At 42.7% G+C, this 21,525-nt stretch overlaps 1 protein-coding gene across 4 annotated transcripts in view; it reads right to left on the reverse strand.

Moving 5' to 3' along the window:
* TBC1D19 (TBC1 domain family member 19) overlaps window positions 1-21,525 on the reverse strand; it is a 316,278-nt gene that overhangs the window by 44,854 nt on the left and 249,899 nt on the right. For 3 of the 4 annotated variants that reach the window (XM_073646430.1, XM_073646409.1, XM_073646399.1), the window contains 3 exons: window positions 11,199-11,308; window positions 6,745-6,836; window positions 562-677 (listed from right to left, as the gene is read on the reverse strand). In XM_073646430.1, the coding sequence (XP_073502531.1) occupies window positions 562-677; window positions 6,745-6,836; window positions 11,199-11,308 (318 nt within the window). Of the gene's footprint in view, window positions 1-561; window positions 678-3,562; window positions 3,693-6,744; window positions 6,837-11,198; window positions 11,309-21,525 lie in introns of those variants that run through there. The other variant, XM_073646420.1, reaches the window with a different exon arrangement.

Below are 21,525 nucleotides of genomic sequence, written 5' to 3' on the forward strand. Positions count from 1 at the left end.
GGATATGTAGAGAAGAATAAAAAAAGGTAATAACTCTTACAAGACAAGAAAGAAAAAATGTGCAAAAGTGAAAATTGGCTATGGCGGGAAGGGGTTAACCCCCTTTGATTAATAGGCATACACAGGATTAATATTACAAAACTCCTACCTCAACCTGCGGAGCAACCATCTGCAAGTAAAGCTACATGACAGTGAGAATATAGAACAGAGCCACCTTCCAATGTATCGGCTCCAGGGCACGCCTGACCCTGGACAGAAGGCGCTCTCCCCACACACATATGCCTCCTGTACATTATGGAAAATATGGTCCTGGGAACACTTAACTGGTACAAAATGATGTAAAAGTGGTACATCCGGTCGTTTGAATAAATCTGCACAAAATGGGAGGGAAGGTTGCAGAATTGGCAAGAGAGGAACATAGTACTGTTAAAGAAAGGGAACTATCTGGACTGGAGCACAGAGGAGGACATGCTAGAAATACTAATTGCTTTAACTAGTTTAAACACTGGTACTTTGTTTTTGAAGGTTAGCGGAGTCATTCCTTAAATCAATTAGCCTTACCCGCAAGTATCTCCAAAGAGTTGTAGCCAAGGATCCTATCCCACAAAAGGAGCAGCTGGTCTGTGGCCAAATAGCCAGAAAAGCCTCGAACCATCCATTTAAATGATATCCGCAGCCTAAATGACAAAATATTATTATTACTACATATAAATATACTTCTTCTAGAACTTGTGTCGAATTATTAATACCTACAGTACATCAAATATTATCTACATTTTCCAAACATTTTAACCAGGTTTTTAAACACAGTGGATTTAAAAAGTCTTCACAACCTCCTGACACCAGGTTTTTGACATGTAAAAGAATAATTTCATAACTTTTAATGTCACTCCTAATCTGTAAAATTCAATTGAAAATTATATATATATTTTCCCACCCCAAAAAAGATTTAAAAAAACTAAAATGAGGTGGTTGCATAAATATGCACACTAGTAAAAAATGCTTTGTTGTAAGAGTCTATCAGCAAGGCACATCTGAAAATAGCAATCTTTGCCCACTCTTCCTTGCAGTAGCTCCATATCTGTCAGATTGTGAGGGCAACTCCTGTGCACAGCGCCCTCTTCAGGGCCCCCAAAAATTTTCAGTTGGATTCAGAAGGGCTCTGATTGGGACATTCGAAAACTCTGATCTTTTTTTGCTGAAGCCATCTTTTTGTTGATTTGGAGATATACTTAGGGTCGCTGTGAAGGTGAAAGATGACTTCCTCTTTATCTTCAGGGGGTTTTTTTAGCAGTGGCCTGAAGGTTTTGCTGCAAAACTGACTGATATTTGGAACGGTTCATAATTCTCTCCACCGAAGATCCACCTGCTAAAAACAGCCCCAAAGCATAAGACTACCTCCACCATGCTTTACTGTGGGTATAGTGTTTTCTTTTGGAGAAGCGCAGTGTTAGCTTTGCACCAAACATACTTTTCGGTATTATAGCCAAAAATTTCAACTTTGATCTCATCAGATCATAACACTGGTTTCCCACATGCTTCTGCTAGGCTTGATGTAAGTTTTGCTAAAACATAGCAAGGTTTGTATGTTTCTCTTTGTATGAAGAGGCTTCCATCTTGCCACCCTACACCACAGGCTAGACATATAAAGAATATGGCAGATTGTTGTCACATGCAGTACATAACAAGTACTTGCCAGAAATTCCTGCAGCCCCTTTAACCCCTTCCAGACATTGGACATACCAGAAAGTCCTTTTTTAAGGTGTGTTCCCACAAATGGACGTCATGGCGATTATGCGGGCACATGAGCTGTGCACACACGATCATCGCCATGAGATTGGCTTAAGTAATCGACGAGCTATTTACGGTCACAGCCAGGGCTGGTGCCCACACCGCTCTGGCTGTTTAACCCTCTAAATGCCGTGATCAATAGCGACTGCAGCATTTAGATAGTTAGGAGAGGGCTTACTCTCTCACCCAATTGGTAGCACCACGACGCAATCATGGGGGCCCGATAGTTGCAATGACAGTAAGAGGTAAAATAATGACCCCCTGATCTGCCAGTTACGGTGGCCTGTTAGATGATGCCAAGAGCTTGGTCTAAAAGGCGTTTTGTCAGTGTCACACTGACAGGTCTAATGCATTACAACAGTGATCAGGCTAATAAATGTGACACAAAGAGAGGAACTGACTCTGCACGATCATGTAATTAAAATGGGAAACTCCAGTGTAAACTCCTGTGTGAACTTGGTGTGACATCCAAAGCCCAAAGTATACGCAAGTGCTAAGCTAACCAGTTCCACATGGGAAAAAGGCAGTATTGTGTATCCAGTGAAAAAAGTTTTTTAGTGTGTGATTGAAAATTGTGACATCCATTTTCTCTTTCTACTCTTGGCAAAAGCAACATTTTTGTGGAAATATTTAATTATTAAGTTGTAATGTTATATAGTTCTGTGAAGCACCTGTGGGTTATAGATGTTCACAACACCCATACATTAATTGAGGGGTGAAGTTTCCAAAATGGGGTCATTTGTGGGGCTTCTACTGTTCTGGTACCTCTGGGGCTCAGCAAATACGACATGGTGTCCACAATCTATACCAGCCGAAACTGCGCTCCAAAATTCAAATAGTGCGCCTTCCCTTCCGAGCCAGGCCATGTGCCCCAACAGTAGTTTCCAACCACATATGAGGGTTAAGTTATGCTCAGGAGAAATTGCACAGCAAATTGTATGGTCCATTTTCTCCAGTTAACATTGTGAAAATGAAAAACTTGAGGCTAAAAGCAACATTTTTGTGAAAAAAAAACAAATTTTTCATTTTTTGTTTCCACTTTGTTTTAATTCCTGTGAAGCACTTGAAGAGTTAAAAACTTTGTTAATGTAATTTTGAAGACCTTGAAAGGTGCATTTTTTAAAATGGGGTCACTTTTGGTCGTTTTTTTGACATATAGGCCCCCAACAGTCACTTCAAATGTGAAGTGGTCCCTAATAAAATAGGTTTTGTAAATTTTGTGGTAAAAATGAAAAATTGCTGCTAAAATATTTAGCCCTTCTGTATGTATTTCAAACAAAACCAAATTGTTTAAAAAATGATGCTCATGTAAAGTAGACACATAGAAAGTGTTACTCATTTATTATTTTTAGTGGTATGACTATCTGTTTTAATATATAGAAATTCAAGGTTCAAAAATTGCAAATTTTTCTACATTTTCATCAAATTTTAAATTTTTTTAAACAAATAAATGCAAATTATAATCAACCTAAATTTACCACTAACATGAGGTTCAATGTGTCACGAAAAAAATAAAACAATCTCAAAATCACTGGGATATGTCTAAGCATTTTAGAGTTATTACCACAAAAAAGACACGTGTCAGAATAACAAAAATTGGCCTGGTCAGAGAAGGCTTCGGCAGTAAGGGGGTTAATATCGCTGTAGACCACTTGAAAGCCTCCTGGACCAATTTTCTTGTTGTCTGTTCATCAATTTGAGGGATGTCCGGTTCTAGGTAATGTAATCCTTATGCAAAATTTAAGCCACTTCTTGATGACCGTCTTCACACTGTTCCATGGTATATCTAATGCCTTGGAAATTTGTTTGTTCCCTTCTCCCGACTGATAACTTTCAACATTGAGATCCCTTTGCTTTGTTGTAAGCTGTCTAAGGACCATGGCTTTTGCTGTAAAATACAACTAAGAAAACGTTAGGAAAATCCTAATAGAACAGCTAAACTTTATATGGTGTTAAAGGGGTTATCCACTAACTGGAAAACCTCTTCTCATTCCTCATGTTTGGCCCAGTTAAAATAAAAACATGTAAAATAAAAAACCTCACACCCGGTCCAGCGGTGTTGGCACTCGCATTCGCGGGGCTTACGTGAGGTTGTTATGTGTACCCAATCAGCGCCAGTGTCACTGTCCCCGCCTTCGGACAAATGGAACATCAAGAGGAAGTCAGAGAGCAGCCGCAGCCCTGACTTCCTATGGAATACGTCCGAAGGCAGGTATAAGTGCAGCCGGCGCTGTTTGGGTGCAGGGCTCAGGTGACATAACAACCTCATGTGAGCCCCGGGAAAGCGAGTGCCGACACTGCTGGAACAGCACAGGCACCGGAGTATACGTGTTTTATTTTAAAGGAGCCAAACATAAGGGATGAGAAGGGGTTGTCCAAGTCTCGACAACCCCATTAATCGGAATCACTGTAAATGATGACAGCTGTGTACTGACTACTATATAACATGAGATTACATGTGACTGGACAACTCTGAACATGATCGCATGCCCAATTATAAGTGGGTGTTCATATTTATGCAACCACATTATTTAATTTTATTTTTCCCCTCAAAATGATTTGTACAGATTATGAGTGAGATTAAAAGTGGGAAAAGTTCTACAATTATTCCTCTTGGTATGGTTTTCTTACAGGACAAAAACCTGGCATTTTAACAGGAGTGTGTGGCCTTTTTATGTCTACTGTTTAGGGGACTTACATTAAAGTATAACTTTGATATTATAATGTTTATATATATAATAGACACGGCACTCATTTACCATTTGGTGGGGGTCCTGGTCTTGAGACCCCCCACCGATTGCTCAAAACACTTCTCTTAAAGTGCTCTTTTATGTAGTGTGCGCACATAGCCGTACACGGGCTCAAGAAAGCCTCAGCACCTAGACCCTCACCAATCAGCAAATATGTGCTATGTGTAATATATAAAGTCTTTTGTTTGGTCTTGTGGCGTTTACAGGTGCTAAACATTAAAACATCTACAAAAAAGCAAAAAAACAAAACAAAACAAGGGAGTATGGAGTAAAATGGCATGCAGTTTTGCCAAGTTTTATCACCATATTATTTATTACCTTTATGTTTATGGACACTGTAACGTACAGTACAGACCAAAAGTTTGGACACACCTTCTCATTTAAAGATTTTTCTGTATTTTCATGACTATGAAAATTGTACATTCACACTGAAGGCATCAAAACTATGAATTAACACATGTGGAATTATATATTTAACAAAAAAGTGTGAAACAGCTGAAAATATGTCTTATATTCTAGGTTCTTCAAAGTAGCCACCTTTTGCTTTGATGACGGCTTTGCACACTCTTGGCATTCTCTTGATGAGCTTCAAGAGGTAGTCACCGCAAATGGTCTTCCAACAATCTTGAAGGAGTTCCCACAGATGCTTAGCACTTGTTGGCCCTTTTGCCTTCACTCTGCGGTCCACCCCAAACCATCTCGATTGGGTTCAGGTCTGGTGACTGTGGAGGCCAGGTCATCTGGTGTAGCACCCCATCACTCTCCTTCTTGATCAAATAGCCCTAACACAGTCTGGAGGTGTGTTTGGGGTCATTGTACTGTTGAAAAAGAAATGATGGTCCAACTAAAAGCAAACCGGATGGAATAGCATGCCGCTGCAAGATGCTGTGGTAGCCATGTTGGTTCAGTATGCCTTCAATTTTGAATAAATCCCCAACAGTGTCACCAGCAAAGCACCCCCCCCCACCATCACACCTCCTCCTCCATGCTTCACGGTGGGAACCCGGTATGTAGAGTCCATCCGTTCACCTTTTCTGCGTCACACAAAGACACGGTGGTTGGAACCAAAGATCTCAAATTTGGACTCATCAGACCAAAGCACAGATTTCCACTGGTCTAATGTCCATTCCTTGTGTTCTTTAGCCAAAACAAGTCTCTTCTGCTTGTTGCCTGTCCTTAGCAGTGCTTTCCTAGCAGCTATTTTACCATGAAGGCCTGCTGCACAAAGTCTCCTCTTAACAGTTGTTGTAGAGATGTGTCTGCTGCTAGAACTCTGTGTGGCATTGACCTGGTCTCTAATCTGAGCTACTGTTAACCTGCGATTTCTGAGGCTGGTGACTCAGATAAACTTATCCTCAGAAGCAGAGGTGACTCTTGGCCTTCCTTTCCTGGGGCAGTCCTCATGTGAGCCAGTTTCTTTGTAGCGCTTGATGGTTTTTGAAACTGCACTTGGGAACACTTTCAAAGTTTTCCCAATTTTTCGCACTGACTGACCTTCATTTCTTAAAGTAATGATGGCCACTCGTTTTTCTTTGCTTACCTGCTTTTTTCTTGCCATAATACAAATTATAACAGTCTATTCAGTAGGACTATCAGCTGTGTATCCACCAGACTTCTGCGCAACACATATAAGACATATTTTCAGTTGTTTCACACTTTTTTGTTAAGTATATAATTCCACATGTGTTAATTCATAGTTTTGATGCCTTCAGTGTGAATGTACAATTTTCATAGTCACGAAAATACAGAAAAATCTTTAAATGAGAAGGTGTGTCCAAACTTTTGGTCTGTACTGTATATAAAATTCAACAAATTTGCATGAAATTATTTTCAGTGGTGCTACATGGGTTGTACAAACCCTATAAATACAAACCATTAGCACTGCTCAGCATCTGTCCACCAATGTCACATGTTCTAGAAAACCCAAGAAAACAACCAAAAACATTGCTTTTGGCAGTAACCCCAGCTACTATGTGTTTTTAGGGTGACAAACCATTTTAAATAGGACCACGTAAAGGGTTTTCTTTCTCCGTGAACACACCTTGAAAACAATAGATTCCATAGGCAAAGTGTTGTCAAATTAAATCTACTTTTCTATAGTGTTTAGGACATAACAATTTCCATAAATAGTTGATAATAAACGTAAAATAGCACCCCCCCCTTCCCACCGAAACAAAAACAGAATGACACAAAAGCAACGTACGGTTGTGCACCAATCTCCCGCAGGTGGTAAAAGAGTTGTGGAAGATGAGTCTGTAGAAGAGTCTCAAACAGCAGACACAGCGACATTATTCCCTATGTGAGAAATCGTAAGATTATACTCGCGGGTCACCATGGAAAGTCTGATACTTTAACAAAATATATTAGTTAATACCGCTAAAAAGAATAGACTGATAATAAAAAAGGACGATCTGAATAACAAACCTTCTTACTAAAAGGGTAACTGAAATGTAATTTTTTATTTAATAAATCAATAGTGCACATGAAAATATACACCTTTGTAATATACCTTATCAGAGAGATCTGCTTCTTTCTTCTCCTGGACTGATCTTTCTTTCTCAAATTATAGGTAAAATCTATCTTCAGTGAAGACAGACTTTCCCATTACTGAGATAGGAGATGACAGTTGGTGCTTATTAAATTCTTTGGAGAAGGGGAGGAGCTAGAGGAAGACACAGACATTCCTTTTCCTTGAACAGACATTCTGCTGTAAGTTCTCCTGAAACAAGTTGCATTTCTCCGTAGAACTTCACGAGCACCAACTGTCATCTCCTATTTCCGTAATGGAAAAATCTGTATTCACAGAAGACGTTACTCATGATTTGAGAATTTTGAGAATGAAAGATCAGTCTAAGAGGAGAAAGAAGCAGATTTCACCAATACAAAATATTACAAATTTTATTATTTTTAACAAAAAAATTATAACGAGCGCTAAACTTGAAAGAACGATAGTTTTAATCATGGTTAGCAGCGCAGCCATGCAGCGCTGTGGTCCTGGGTTCAAATCCCACCAAGGACAACATCTGCAAGGAGTTTGTATGTTCTCCCCGAGTTTGCGTGGGTTTCCTCCGGGTTCTCCGGTTTCCTCCCACAATGTAAAGACATACTGATAGGGAATTTAGATTGTGAGCCCCAATGGGGACAGTGATGATAATGTCTGCGGAATTAATGGCGCTGTATAAGTGAGTAAAATAAATAAAAATTATCAGACCAGTCGTCTATCTTTGAAATATCTGGATAATGATCACACAAGATCTGTCAAAAATGAAAGTTCAGAAAGCTCGTGGAAAGATAGTTTATGCTGCGTCCAGTGTCATTATATATGTATGGCCAGTTTGAAACATTGTAATAGCGAATATTGACTAAAACTTACAGCGAAGCCATCATTGATAACACAATTATCCATGAAAGGTATAAACCTGCTTCTATATGATGTGTATGGCAATGCTTACAGGGGTTGAGTCACGAGGAACATTAATGGCACATCAATTGCATATGCCATAAATGCCGGATAGATGTAGGGTCCACCTCTGAGATCCACAGTTATTTCCAGAATGGAGGGTCCCTGCTCCCCTGTTCCAGCTGGTGTCCGACCACTAGTGGAGGGAGAAGTGTTGTATCGACTCTCCCTATTCATTGCTATAGGAGTTCCTAATACAGCTGAGAAAATACTCTCTACAGTATGCAGAACCTCCATAGCAATGACTGAAGAAAGTCGGCACATGCGCCACCCACCTCTCCAGTCCCTGGGGGTCGGACGCAGGCAGGGAGTCTGGGATCTCCATTCTGGAGATAACTGCAGGTCTCAGAGGAGGCACGGACATCGCAACATCTGCAGAGGTGCTATTGGTTCATGCAGAAGATCACCTATTTTATGTACTATCGTGAATATGGTTCTTTGAGCACCTAACTCATATGAGATATCATTAATATATACAATGGGGAATATATAATATATACAGTGGGGAAAATAAGTATTTCATACACTGCCGATTTTGCAAGTTTTCCCACCTACAAAGAATGGAGAGGTCTGTAATTTTTATCGAATATACACTTCACCTGTGAGAGACAGAATCTGAAAAAAAATCCAGAAAATCACATTGTATGATTTTTAAATAATGAAATTACATTTTATTGCATGAAATAAGTATTTGATCACCTACAAACCAGCAAGAATTTTGTCTCTCACAGACCTGTTAGTTTTTCTTTAAGAAGCCCTCCTACTCTGCACTCACTACCTATATTAATTGCACCTGTTTGAACTCGTTACCTGTATAAAAGACACCTGTCAATACACTCAATCAATCACACTCCAACCTCTCCACCATGGCCAAGACCAAAGAGCTGTTAAAGCACACCAGTGACAAAATTGTAGACCTGCACAAGGTTGGGATGAGCTACAGGACAATAGGCAAGCAGCTTGGTGAGAAGGCAACTGTTGGCATAATTATTAGAAAATGGAAGAAACACAAGATGACTGTCAATCTTCCTCGGTCTGGGGCTCCATACAGGATCTCCCCTCTTGGGGTAACGATGATTCTGAGAAAGGTCAGGAATCAGCCCAGAATTACATGGGAGGACCTGGTCAATGACCTGAAGAGAGCTGGGACCACAGTCTCAAACATTACCGTTAGTAACACATTACGCCATCACGGATTATAATTCTGCAGGGCACGCAAGGTCCCCTTGCTCACGCCAGCACATGTCAGGCCTGTTTGATGTTCGCCAATGACCATCTGGATGATCCAGAGGAAGCATGGGAGAAGGTCATGTGGTCAGATGAGACTAAAATAGAACTTATTGGTATCAACTTCACACTCGCCATGTTATGATGAGGAAGAAGAAAGATGAGTACAACCCCAAGAACACCGTCCAAACTGTGAACCATGGTGGGGGAAACATCATACTTTGGGGGTGCTTTTCTGCAAAGGGGGCAGGATGACTGCACCATAGAATCATAGAATGGTAGAGTTGGAAGGGACCTCCTGGGTCATCTGGTCCAACCCCCTGCTCAAAGCAAGATTCACTAAATCATCTCAGACAGATGTCTGTCCAGCCTCTGTTTGAAGACTCCATTGAAGGGGAACTCACCACCTCTCGTGGCAGCCTGTTCCACTCATTAATCACCCTAACTGTCAAAAAGTTTTTTCTAATATCTAATCTGTGTCTCCTCCCATTTAGTTTCATCCCATTGCTTCTAGTCTTTCCTTGTGCAAATGAGAATAAAGATGATCCTTCTACAATGTGACAGCCCTTGACATATTTGTAGACAGCTATTAAGTCTCCTCTCAGTCTTCTTTTTTGCAAGCTAAACATTCCCAAATCCTGCAACCAAGGGAGGATGGATGGGGTCATGCATTGTAAGATTTTGGCCAACAACTTCCTTCCCTCAGTAATAGCATTGAAGATGGGTCGTGGCTGGGTCTTCCAGTATGACAATGACCCGAAACACACAGCCAGGGCAACTAAGGAGTGGCTCTGTAAGAAGCATTTCAAGGTCCTGGAGGGGCCCTAGCCAGTCTCCAGACCTAAACCCAATAGAAAATCTTTGGAGGGAGCTGAAACTCAATTTTGACCAGTGACAGCCCCGAAACCTGAAAGATCTGGAGACGATCTGTATGGAGGAGTGGACCAAAGTCCCTGCTGCAGTGTGTGGAAACCTGGTCAAGAACTACAGGAAATGTCTGACCTCTGTAATTGCGAACAAAGGTTTCTGTACCAAATATCCAAATATTAAGTTCTGCTTTTCTACTGCATCAAATACTTATTACATGCAATAAAAAGCAATTTAATTATTTAAAAATCATACAGTGTGATTTTCTGGATTTTTTTAGATTCTGTCTCTCACAGTAGACGTGTATCTACAATAAAAATGGCAGACCTCTCCATTCTTTGTAGGTGGGAAAACTTGCAAAATCAGCAGTGTATCAAATACTCATTTTTCCCCAATGTAAGTGTGATGAAGGTCTATAGGTCATAAAAGGTGCTACAACTATAACAAGGTCCTAATGAAACTACTATACTGATCCTCAATTACTCAAGCCTATTGTGCTGTTCTGCAGAGAGTTTACGGATCATTGGTCTATGTTAGCAGGGTTGCAGCAGAGACGTTACATCTTCACCACGTGAAGAATGCGGCCTCTGTGATGCCAAGATAGATGGCACAAGACCAGTGATTGGCTGCAGTGGTCATATATTGTAGACGTGACATCACTGCTGTATACTGGTAAACAAATCTTGGAGTAGAGCAGCAGAAGGCAGGAAATATATATATAGATTTTAAAATATAAGCACTCTTTTTTAAATTTTTAATTATACTGGACACCCCCCTTAAGTAGTTATTTATTTTACTCACTTATATATCACCATTAATTCCACAGCGCTTTACATGCCTCATCATCGCTGTCCCCATTGGGGCTCACAATCTATATTCCCTATCAGTATGTGTTTGGAGTGTGGGAGGAAACCGGAGAACCCGGAGGAAACCCACACAAACACGGGGAGAACAGACAAACTCCCTCCAGATGTTGTGCTTGGTAGGATTTGAACCCAGGACCCCAGATCGGCAAGACTATAGTGCTAACCACTGAGCCACCGTGATCCCCTGGTATTTTTATAAAATGACACCAATACCAAAGATTAATGTCGGCGACTTACGGATATGTGAGAGGAGATTGAGTGGAGCCTGAAGAAGTAGCGCATGTACATCTCACGGAATACTTGATACAATTTGGCTGGCTCATGATACAAAAAGCACAAGGGAGCAACTGAAAAAAAAAAACAACAAAAAACATTTCGTAAAAAAATACATATAATGATTGTGTGAAGGAACAAGAACAAGCCTCTGAAGTGTCATTAATCATCAAGCAGAGCCCAGTGGGAGAACAAGTTGGAAATATACAGATAGAGGAAGACGTACGGCACGACAACACTGTATACTGTGTAGTGGCTGCTCTGGGTTACTGGAGATCAGCTTCTTCTATTTCAATAGGAGCTGACCTGCAGCATGTGGTGGAGGCCACTACATGACCGGACAGAGCTGTGGGATTCCACTCAGGACACGGTTTAAGTCCAGCCCATGCTGGAGCTGGTAACAGCCAACTAATGGGGGTCACGGGAGTCTGACCCCTACAGATCTCAAATTCATGATCTATTATAAAGATAAGTTATCAATATCAAAGTAAAGGACTACTACTTTACACGGTGGCGCATGCAAAATAAAGAAAAGTCACAAAGGCGAGGGAAAAAAATACTTGAAAACAGCTTTGGAGGGAACAATAAGATGCTCTCGAGGCAGCTTTGGGGTGTGGGAGGGGACTGGCTAATTCTGGAGAACATAATGCATATGGAATCATACTGGCATTGCTCCATGGGAAAAAATATGCCAATTAGCTATCTGAGAAAAAAAAAGCCATCTCATAGTACCATCTAATAGAGGTACCTTCCCCATAAGCCAACATATGACCCCTTACAGGGAATCTGCCGGCAGGATCAACCCTCCTAAGTCGTCTATATGGACATGTATGTCATAGGAAGCTGAATAAAATGATACTTTGATATCTGCGATCTGAAGTTTTACTCCAGAGAAATCCACATTTTTCTTCTATGTAAATGAGCTATTCCAGGCTATGGGGAGGACGCTGTGTGGAAGATAACTCTCCCTCCAGAGATTATTTTACATGAAGGAAGAGTTACCAGTGTGAGACAAGGAACTAACACAGAAGAGGAGAAATTAACTTTGTCTCCCTGTAAACACATTTTTGCAGCTCTCTGAGCTCTGCTGTATTGTACTCTCTGCCTGTGAGATGGAAGCTGAAGCTGAGAGAAACCTGCAGATGTGTCAGGTATAATCACACACAGCTCTGCAGTGAGATCAGGAGAGCAGAGAGCGGCCATCACACATCACACTGGTAAAATAAGATCTGGAGTCAGAGTTTTCTTCCAGGCAGCGTCCTCCCCAGAGTCTAGAAGAGGTCATATATATATATATAAAGTGATAAAAGATGATTCATCAACAAGGCATCTGATATGAGACATACAGGGATCACTCTCCTCAGCAGTCTATAAGCTGTATGCACATATTAATAGTTTAGATAGGTCAAATGTGGTGGCAGATTACCTTCAAAGGGAATCTGTCAACAGGTTTTAGCTATGTAATCTGAGAGTAGCATAATGTAGGGGTAGAGACACTGATTCCAGCAATATGTCATTTACTAGGCTGTGTTTTGCTGTTTCGATAAAATCAGGTTTTATCAGCAGGAGATTGTCACTAGAGGAATGGGTGTCTGTCTCCTTGTTCAACCACACCCCCACCACTGATTAGCAGCTTTCTGTCAATGTACATTGTACACAGAAAGCTGCCAATCAGTGATGTGGGCGGAGTCATAAGGGATCAGCATTGAGAGCTCTGCTAGATCTGCAGCAGAGAAAACTGTGATCTCATCACAACTGCTGCACCCAGTAAACTACAGTATTTTGCAGACTATGAGATGCACTGGACTATAGGACGCACCCCAAATTTTGTGGTTGAAAATAGGAAAAAATGTTTTTTAAATAAAATGGTGGTGTGTCTTATAGTCTGTTTTAACGGTAGCTTACTGGGTGGGGGGTCGACATCAGAGAAGGTTCACAGGAGGCTGTGTCACTGCTCCAGGAGGCCAGCAGCAGGAGTGGGGCGATGCTGTGGTGCCTGGGTGCTCATTAGATGTCGGTGCCGACCCCCCTCCCCCAGTAAGATCCTTTGGATTACAAGGTGCACCCCCATTTTCCTCCCAAATTTGGGAGGAAAAAGAGTGCGTGTCTTATAATTTGAAAAATACGGTAAGTGATACATCGCTGGAATCAGGGTCTCTGTCCCCACATCATGCTGCTGTCAGATTACATAGCAAAAAAAAACTGCTGACAGATTCCCTTTAAGTGAGCTTTGCAACATGACTACATAGATATTAGCCAACCCATCTACTGACAGCAGTTTCGGGGTACAGAGAGAGTCTTTTTGCCTTTTTCCTATAGTTATTTTATTTGAGTCAGTTCGTACCGTTTAATGCAGTTCCATACTGTTGTATGAAAGAGGTTTCCTTCTCCTATCTCAGGAAAGTACCATCATACATACGTTACGTGCGCATATAATTGTTTTTTCTCTTTTTGTTAGGGAAGAATATGGCATTTTTCATTTTTTGCTTTATTAGGCGAGTGGAATATTGCGAGATTACAGACAGGATTGACAGGTCTCGTTTCCAGGATTCTCGTTAGAATCTTTTCACAAAACTATTGTACTCCCAACACGCAGTATTTCCAGGCTGTAATGTATATTTATTGAGGACTGAATGTCTTGGCTTTATTGGGTGTGCACATTCTCATTATCATATTACATTTTCGTTGCTTTTCTATTGTTTTGCGGTTTCTGCATTTTTATAAAAATTCCCAGTTCATGTCACATGCCGGAAAGTCTACGGATCTGCACGTAATCGTTTAATCTGTAAACCATTAATCTCCAGTGTGTTTGCAGTCCTGACACCTACAAATGCAGGAGCGGCACAGGAAGAGTGTCCGCTCTTATACAAACAGGCCTGGTGCCAAGGCGGCACAGGAAAGCTCCTCAATTAAAATTCCCCACCAGTCCTGCATGAAAACATCATATGATCGGTTGAACATTGTTTTTTTTTTCCCCAGATACATATTTTTTTAATCCATCATGACTATGGGTTTATTGTACGTTTCATGATTTCAGCCTCTATTTTAGTTTTTAGTTATTTAGTGACTTGGATAAAAAATATTGTGGCACGTTTATTATTAGAATGTAATTTGTAGACATCTTCAATTGGAGCAGAAGATGAACCAAGGCTCTCAACGAGAGATTAGACACTTAGAGGATTATTATGCCACCTCTTGGTTGGCTTAAAGGAAAGAAAAAAAGATAATGAATGCTAAAAAAAAAAAAATCTGGAGCATTTTCCAAATCCACTTATCCACCTTTCTTTTCACTATACAAATGGGAGGTGCAAGAGTGTCCAAAAAAACACATAAATGTGACTTTTGGTGCAGTCTCCTCCATTGTCTGCGCAATACTAAATGTGTAGTTTATTTTTTTCAGCATTTTTGCATTTGTCACTTGTAAGAAAGTCTCCTATATTCAAGAAAATGATATATAGGAATACTGTGCATACGGCGTCCGCTGTATATTTACGGCAGATGAAGATGGGACTGTATGTTGTTAGTACAGGATCTAAGCCGGATCTATAGGTCACCTTACAGCTGACATTCCCATATAATGAGTTTAAATGCCGCAATCAATAGTTACCGCAACATGTTTGGTTACCCAGAGAGAGGGCGGACCCTCTGTCACCCCACAAAGCGTTGTGGTCATTGGGTACTGATGGGATGTCATGTCAGCCAGGGAATTAAAGGGACACTTTCATCAACACATTTACTCACGTAATCACAAGCACTGTGCCTATTATGTGCAGTTTTGTTTTGTTTTTTTGTGATATTTTTTAACGTCGTTTCATGTAAACTAATTCCTGTCCTGTGTCTTCCTCTTCCCGTCTGTGTGCAGCATGGCAGAGATGATTAATTAAAGGGCTTGTGTCATGAACAAAAGTACATTTTAATCAACCTTGGAATAATAATTTCCACAATTTTAAAGAAAATGTTCCTGTGCTGAGATAATCTTATAAATGTGCCCCTGCTGTGTACTGTGTAATGGCCGTGTCTGACCGTACAGGAACATGGTCTGATCATACCACAGCTACTGGGCAGGGGAGGAAGAAAAAGAGAGTATAAAGACATTTCAGCATAGGATCACAGCTGATTGTATCTGTGAGGTAAAACATGTCTTTAAACAGGCAGTCAAATGTTTTACCTCACTGACAGCAGCAGCTGTGATCCCCTGCTGTAATGTCTGTATAACCCAAATAACTAGGTTGTCAGCCTGCTAGATGATGGGGGTCTCAAGGGCCGCCACTGACTTCATCAGCGGACAACATGTTCAGCTAGGGCAGGAATAGGGGTTGGTAAGGACACCCAAACACGTACATGGTTGGTTACATTAGTTCAGGGATGTCAAACTCAAACACACAGAATGCCAAAATGAAAATCTTGGACAAATTTGCGGGCAAACCAGTATACAGTATAATGGGCCCCACAAAGTCGTCCATACAAAATAATGGGCCCCACATAGTCCTCCATACAGAATAATGGGCCCTACATAGCCCTCTATACAGAATAATGGGCCCCACACAGTCCTCCATACAGAATAATGGGCCCCACACAGTCCTCCATACAGAATAATGGGCCCCACATAGTCCTCCGTACAGTATAATGGGCCCCACATAGTCCTCCATATAGAATAATGGGCCCCACACAGTCCTCCATATAGTATAATGGGCCCCACACAGTCCTTCATACACTATAATGGGCCCCACACAGTCCTACATACAGTATAATGGGCCCCACATAGTGGTCCATACAGAATAATGGCCCCACATAGTCCTCCATACAGAATAATGGGCTCCACATAGTCCTCCATACAGAATAATAGCTCCACCTAGTCCTCCATACAGAATAATGGGCCCCGGACAGTCCTCCATACAAAATAATGGGCCCCACATAGTCCTCCACACAGAATAATGGCCCCACATAGTCCTCCATACAGAATAATGGGCCCCACATAGTCCTCCATATAGTATAATAGGCCTCACATAGTCCTCCATACAGAATAATGGCCTCACATAGTCCTCCATGCGGAATAATGGGCCCCACATAGTCCTCCATACAGAATAATAGCTCCACATAGTCCTCCATACAGAATAATGGGCCCCCACAGTCCTCCATACAGCATAATGGACACCACATAGTCCTCCATATAGAATAATGGGCACCACATTGTCCTCCATACAGTATAATGGCCCCACATACTCCTCCATACAGTATAATGGGCCCCACACAGTCCTCCATACAGAATAATGGGTCCCACACAGTCCTCCATACAGAATAATGGGCCCCACACAGACCTCCATACAGAATAATGGGACCCACACAGTCCTCCATACAGAATAATAGGCCCCACACAGTCCTCCACACAGAATAATGGCCCCACATAGTCCTCCATACAGTATAATGGGCCCACATAGTCCTCCATACAGTATAATGGGCCCCACATAGTCCTCCATACAGTATAATGGGCCCCACACAGTCCTCCATACAGAATAATGGGCCCCACACAGTCCTCCATACAGAATAATGGGCCCCACACAGTACTCCATACAGAATAATGGGACCCACATAGTCCTCCATACAGAATAATGGGCCCCACATAGTCCTCCATATAGTATAATAGGCCTCACATAGTCCTCCATACAGAATAATGGCCTCACATAGTCCTCCATGCGGAATAATGGGCCCCACATAGTCCTCCATACAGAATAATAGCTCCACATAGTTCTCCATACAGAATAATGGGCCCCCACAGTCCTCCATACAGTATAATGGACACCACATAGTCCTCCATATAGAATAATGGGCACCACATTGTCCTCCATACAGTATAATGGCCCCACATACTCCTCCATACAGTATAATGGGCCCCACATAGCCCTCCATACAGAATAATGGGCCCCACACAGTCCTCCATACAGAAAAATGGGCCCCACACAGACCTCCATACAGAATAATGGGACCCACAAAGTCCTCCATACAGAATAATAGGCCCCACACAGTCCTCCACACAGAATAATGGCCCCACATAGTCCCCCATACAGTATAATGGGCCCACATAGTCCTCCATACAGTATAATGGGCCCCACATAGTCCTCCATACAGTATAATGGGCCCCACACAGTCCACCATACAGAATAATGGGCCCCACACAGTCCTCCATACAGAATAATGGGCCCCACACAGTCCTCCATACAGAATAATAGGCCCCACATAGTCCTCCGTACAGTATAATGGGCCCCACATAGTCCTCCGTATAGTATAATGGGCCCCACATAGTCCTCCGTATAGTATAATGGGCCCCACACAGTCCTCCATATAGTATAATGGGCCCCACACAGTCCTGCATACACTATAATGGGCCCCACACAGTCCTACATACAGTATAATGGGCCCCACATAGTGCTCCATACAGAATAATGGCCCCACATAGTCCTCCATACAGAATAATGGGCTCCACCTAGTCCTCCATACAGAATAATGGGCCCCGGACAGTCCTCCATACAAAATAATGGGCCCCACATAGTCCTCCACACAGAATAATGGCCCCACATAGTCCTCCATACAGAATAATGGGCCCCACATAGTCCTCCATATAGTATAATAGGCCTCACATAGTCCTCCATACAGAATAATGGCCTCACATAGTCCTCCATGCGGAATAATGGGCCCCACATAGTCCTCCATACAGAATAATAGCTCCACATAGTCCTCCGTACAGAATAATGGGCCCCCACAGTCCTCCATACAGTATAATGGACACCACATAGTCCTCCATATAGAATAATGGGCACCACATTGTCCTCCATACAGTATAATGGCCCCACATACTCCTCCATACAGTATAATGGGCCCCACACAGTCCTCCATACAGAATAATGGGTCCCACACAGTCCTCCATACAGAATAATGGGCCCCACACAGACCTCCATACAGAATAATGGGACCCACACAGTCCTCCATACAGAATAATAGGCCCCACACAGTCCTCCACACAGAATAATGGCCCCACATAGTCCTCCATACAGTATAATGGGCCCACATAGTCCTCCATACAGTATAATGGGCCCCACATAGTCCTCCATACAGTATAATGGGCCCCACACAGTCCTCCATACAGAATAATGGGCCCCACACAGTCCTCCATACAGAATAATGGGCCCCACACAGTACTCCATACAGAATAATGGGACCCACATAGTCCTCCATACAGAATAATGGGCCCCACATAGTCCTCCATATAGTATAATAGGCCTCACATAGTCCTCCATATAGTATAATAGGCCTCACATAGTCCTCCATACAGAATAATGGCCTCACATAGTCCTCCATGCGGAATAATGGGCCCCACATAGTCCTCCATACAGAATAATAGCTCCACATAGTTCTCCATACAGAATAATGGGCCCCCACAGTCCTCCATACAGTATAATGGACACCACATAGTCCTCCATATAGAATAATGGGCACCACATTGTCCTCCATACAGTATAATGGCCCCACATACTCCTCCATACAGTATAATGGGCCCCACATAGCCCTCCATACAGAATAATGGGCCCCACACAGTCCTCCATACAGAATAATGGGCCCCACACAGACCTCCATACAGAATAATGGGAAACACAAAGTCCTCCATACAGAATAATAGGCCCCACACAGTCCTCCACACAGAATAATGGCCCCACATAGTCCCCCATACAGTATAATGGGCCCACATAGTCCTCCATACAGTATAATGGGCCCCACATAGTCCTCTATACAGTATAATGGGCCCCACACAGTCCACCATACAGAATAATGGGCCCCACACAGTCCTCCATACAGAATAATGGGCCCCACACAGTCCTCCATACAGAATAATAGGCCCCACATAGTCCTCCGTACAGTATAATGGGCCCCACATAGTCCTCCGTATAGTATAATGGGCCCCACATAGTCCTCCGTATAGTATAATGGGCCCCACACAGTCCTCCATATAGTATAATGGGCCCCACACAGTCCTGCATACACTATAATGGGCCCCACACAGTCCTACATACAGTATAATGGGCCCCACATAGTGCTCCATACAGAATAATGGCCCCACATAGTCCTCCATACAGAATAATGGGCTCCACCTAGTCCTCCATACAGAATAATGGGCCCCGGACAGTCCTCCATACAAAATAATGGGCCCCACATAGTCCTCCACACAGAATAATGGCCCCACATAGTCCTCCATACAGAATAATGGGCCCCACATAGTCCTCCATATAGTATAATAGGCCTCACATAGTCCTCCATACAGAATAATGGGCTCACATAGTCCTCCATACGGAATAATGGGCCCCACACAGTCCTCCATACAGAATAATAGCTCCACATAGTCCTCCATACAGAATAATGGGCCCCCCACAGTGCTCCATACAGTATAATGGACACCACATAGTCCTCCATATAGAATAATGGGCACCACATTGTCCTCCATACAGTATAATGGCCCCACATACTCCTCCATACAGTATAATGGGCCCCACATAGCCCTCCATACAGAATAATGGGCCCCACACAGTCCTCCATACAGAATAATGGGCCCCACACAGACCTCCATACAGAATAATGGGCCCCACACATTCCTCCATACAGAATAATGGGCCCCACACAGTCCTCCATACAGAATAATAGGCCCAACACAGTCCTCCACACAGAATAATGGCCCCACATAGTCCTCCATACAGTATAATGGGCCCACATAGTTCTCCATACAGTATAATGGGCCCCACACAGTCCTCCATACAGAATAATGGGCCCCACACAGTCCTCCATACAGAATAATGGGCCCCACACAGTCCTCCATACAGAATAATAGGCCCCACATAGTCCTCCGTACAGTATAATGGGCCCCACATAGTCCTCCATATAATATAATGGGCCCCACACAGTCCTCCATATAGTATAATGGGCCCCACACAGTCCTTCATACACTATAATGGGCCCCACACAGTCCTACATACAGTATAATGGGCCCCACATAGTCCTCCACGCAGAATAATGGGCCCCACATAGTCCTCCATACAGTATAATGGGCCCCACATAGTCCTCCACGCAGAATAATGGGCTCCACATAGTCCTCCATACAGAATAATAGCTCCACATAGTCCTCCATACAGAATAATGGCCCACCCCCACAGTCCTCCATACAGTATAATGGACCCCACATAGTCCTCCATATAGAATAATGGGCCCCATATAGTCCTCCATACAGTATAATGGGCCCCACATAGTCCTCCATACAGAATAATAGCTCCACATAGTCCTTCATACAGAATAATGCCCCCCCCCACAGTCCTCCTTACAGTATAATGGACCCCACATAGTCCTCCATACAGAATAATGGGCCCCACATAGTCCTCCATACAGTATAATGGGCCAGCATAGTCCTCCATATAGAATAATGGGCACCACATTGTCCTCCATACAGTATAATGGCCCCACATACTCCTCCATACAGTATAATGGGCCCCACATAGCCCTCCATACAGAATAATGGGCCCCACACAGCCCTCCATACAGAATAATGGGCTCCACATAGTCCTCCATACAGAATAATAGCTCCACCTAGTCCTCCATACAGAATAATGGGCCCCGGACAGTCCTCCATACAAAATAATGGGCCCCACATAGTCCTCCACACAGAATAATGGCCCCACATAGTCCTCCATACAGAATAATGGGCCCCACATAGTCCTCCATATAGTATAATAGGCCTCACATAGTCCTCCATACAGAATAATGGCCCCACATAGTCCTCCATACAGAATAATGGGCCCCATATAGTCCTCCATACAGAATAATAGCTCCACATAGTCCTCCATACAGAATAATGGGCCCCCCACAGTCCTCCATACAGTATAATGGACCCCACATAGTCCTCCATATAGAATAATGGGCCCCATATAGTCCTCCATACAGAATAATGGGCCCCACAGAGTCCTCCATACAGAATAATGGGCCCCACAGAGTCCTCCATACAGTATAATGGGCCCACATAGTCCTCCATATAGAATAATGGGCACCACATTGTCCTCCATACAGTATAATGGCCACACATACTCCTCCATACAGTATAATGGGCCCCACATAGCCCTACATACAGAATAATGGGCCCCACACAGTCCTCCATACAGAATAATGGACCCCACACAGTCCTCCATACAGAATAATGCCCCCCCCCACAGTCCTCCATATAAAATAATGGGCCCCACATAGTCCTCCACACAGAATAATG

Source organism: Phyllobates terribilis, unplaced genomic scaffold, assembly GCF_046119375.1.
Source record: "Phyllobates terribilis strain yellow unplaced genomic scaffold, ASM4611937v1 Scaffold_1__5_contigs__length_1240528914, whole genome shotgun sequence".
Taxonomy (NCBI): Eukaryota; Metazoa; Chordata; class Amphibia; order Anura; family Dendrobatidae; genus Phyllobates; species Phyllobates terribilis.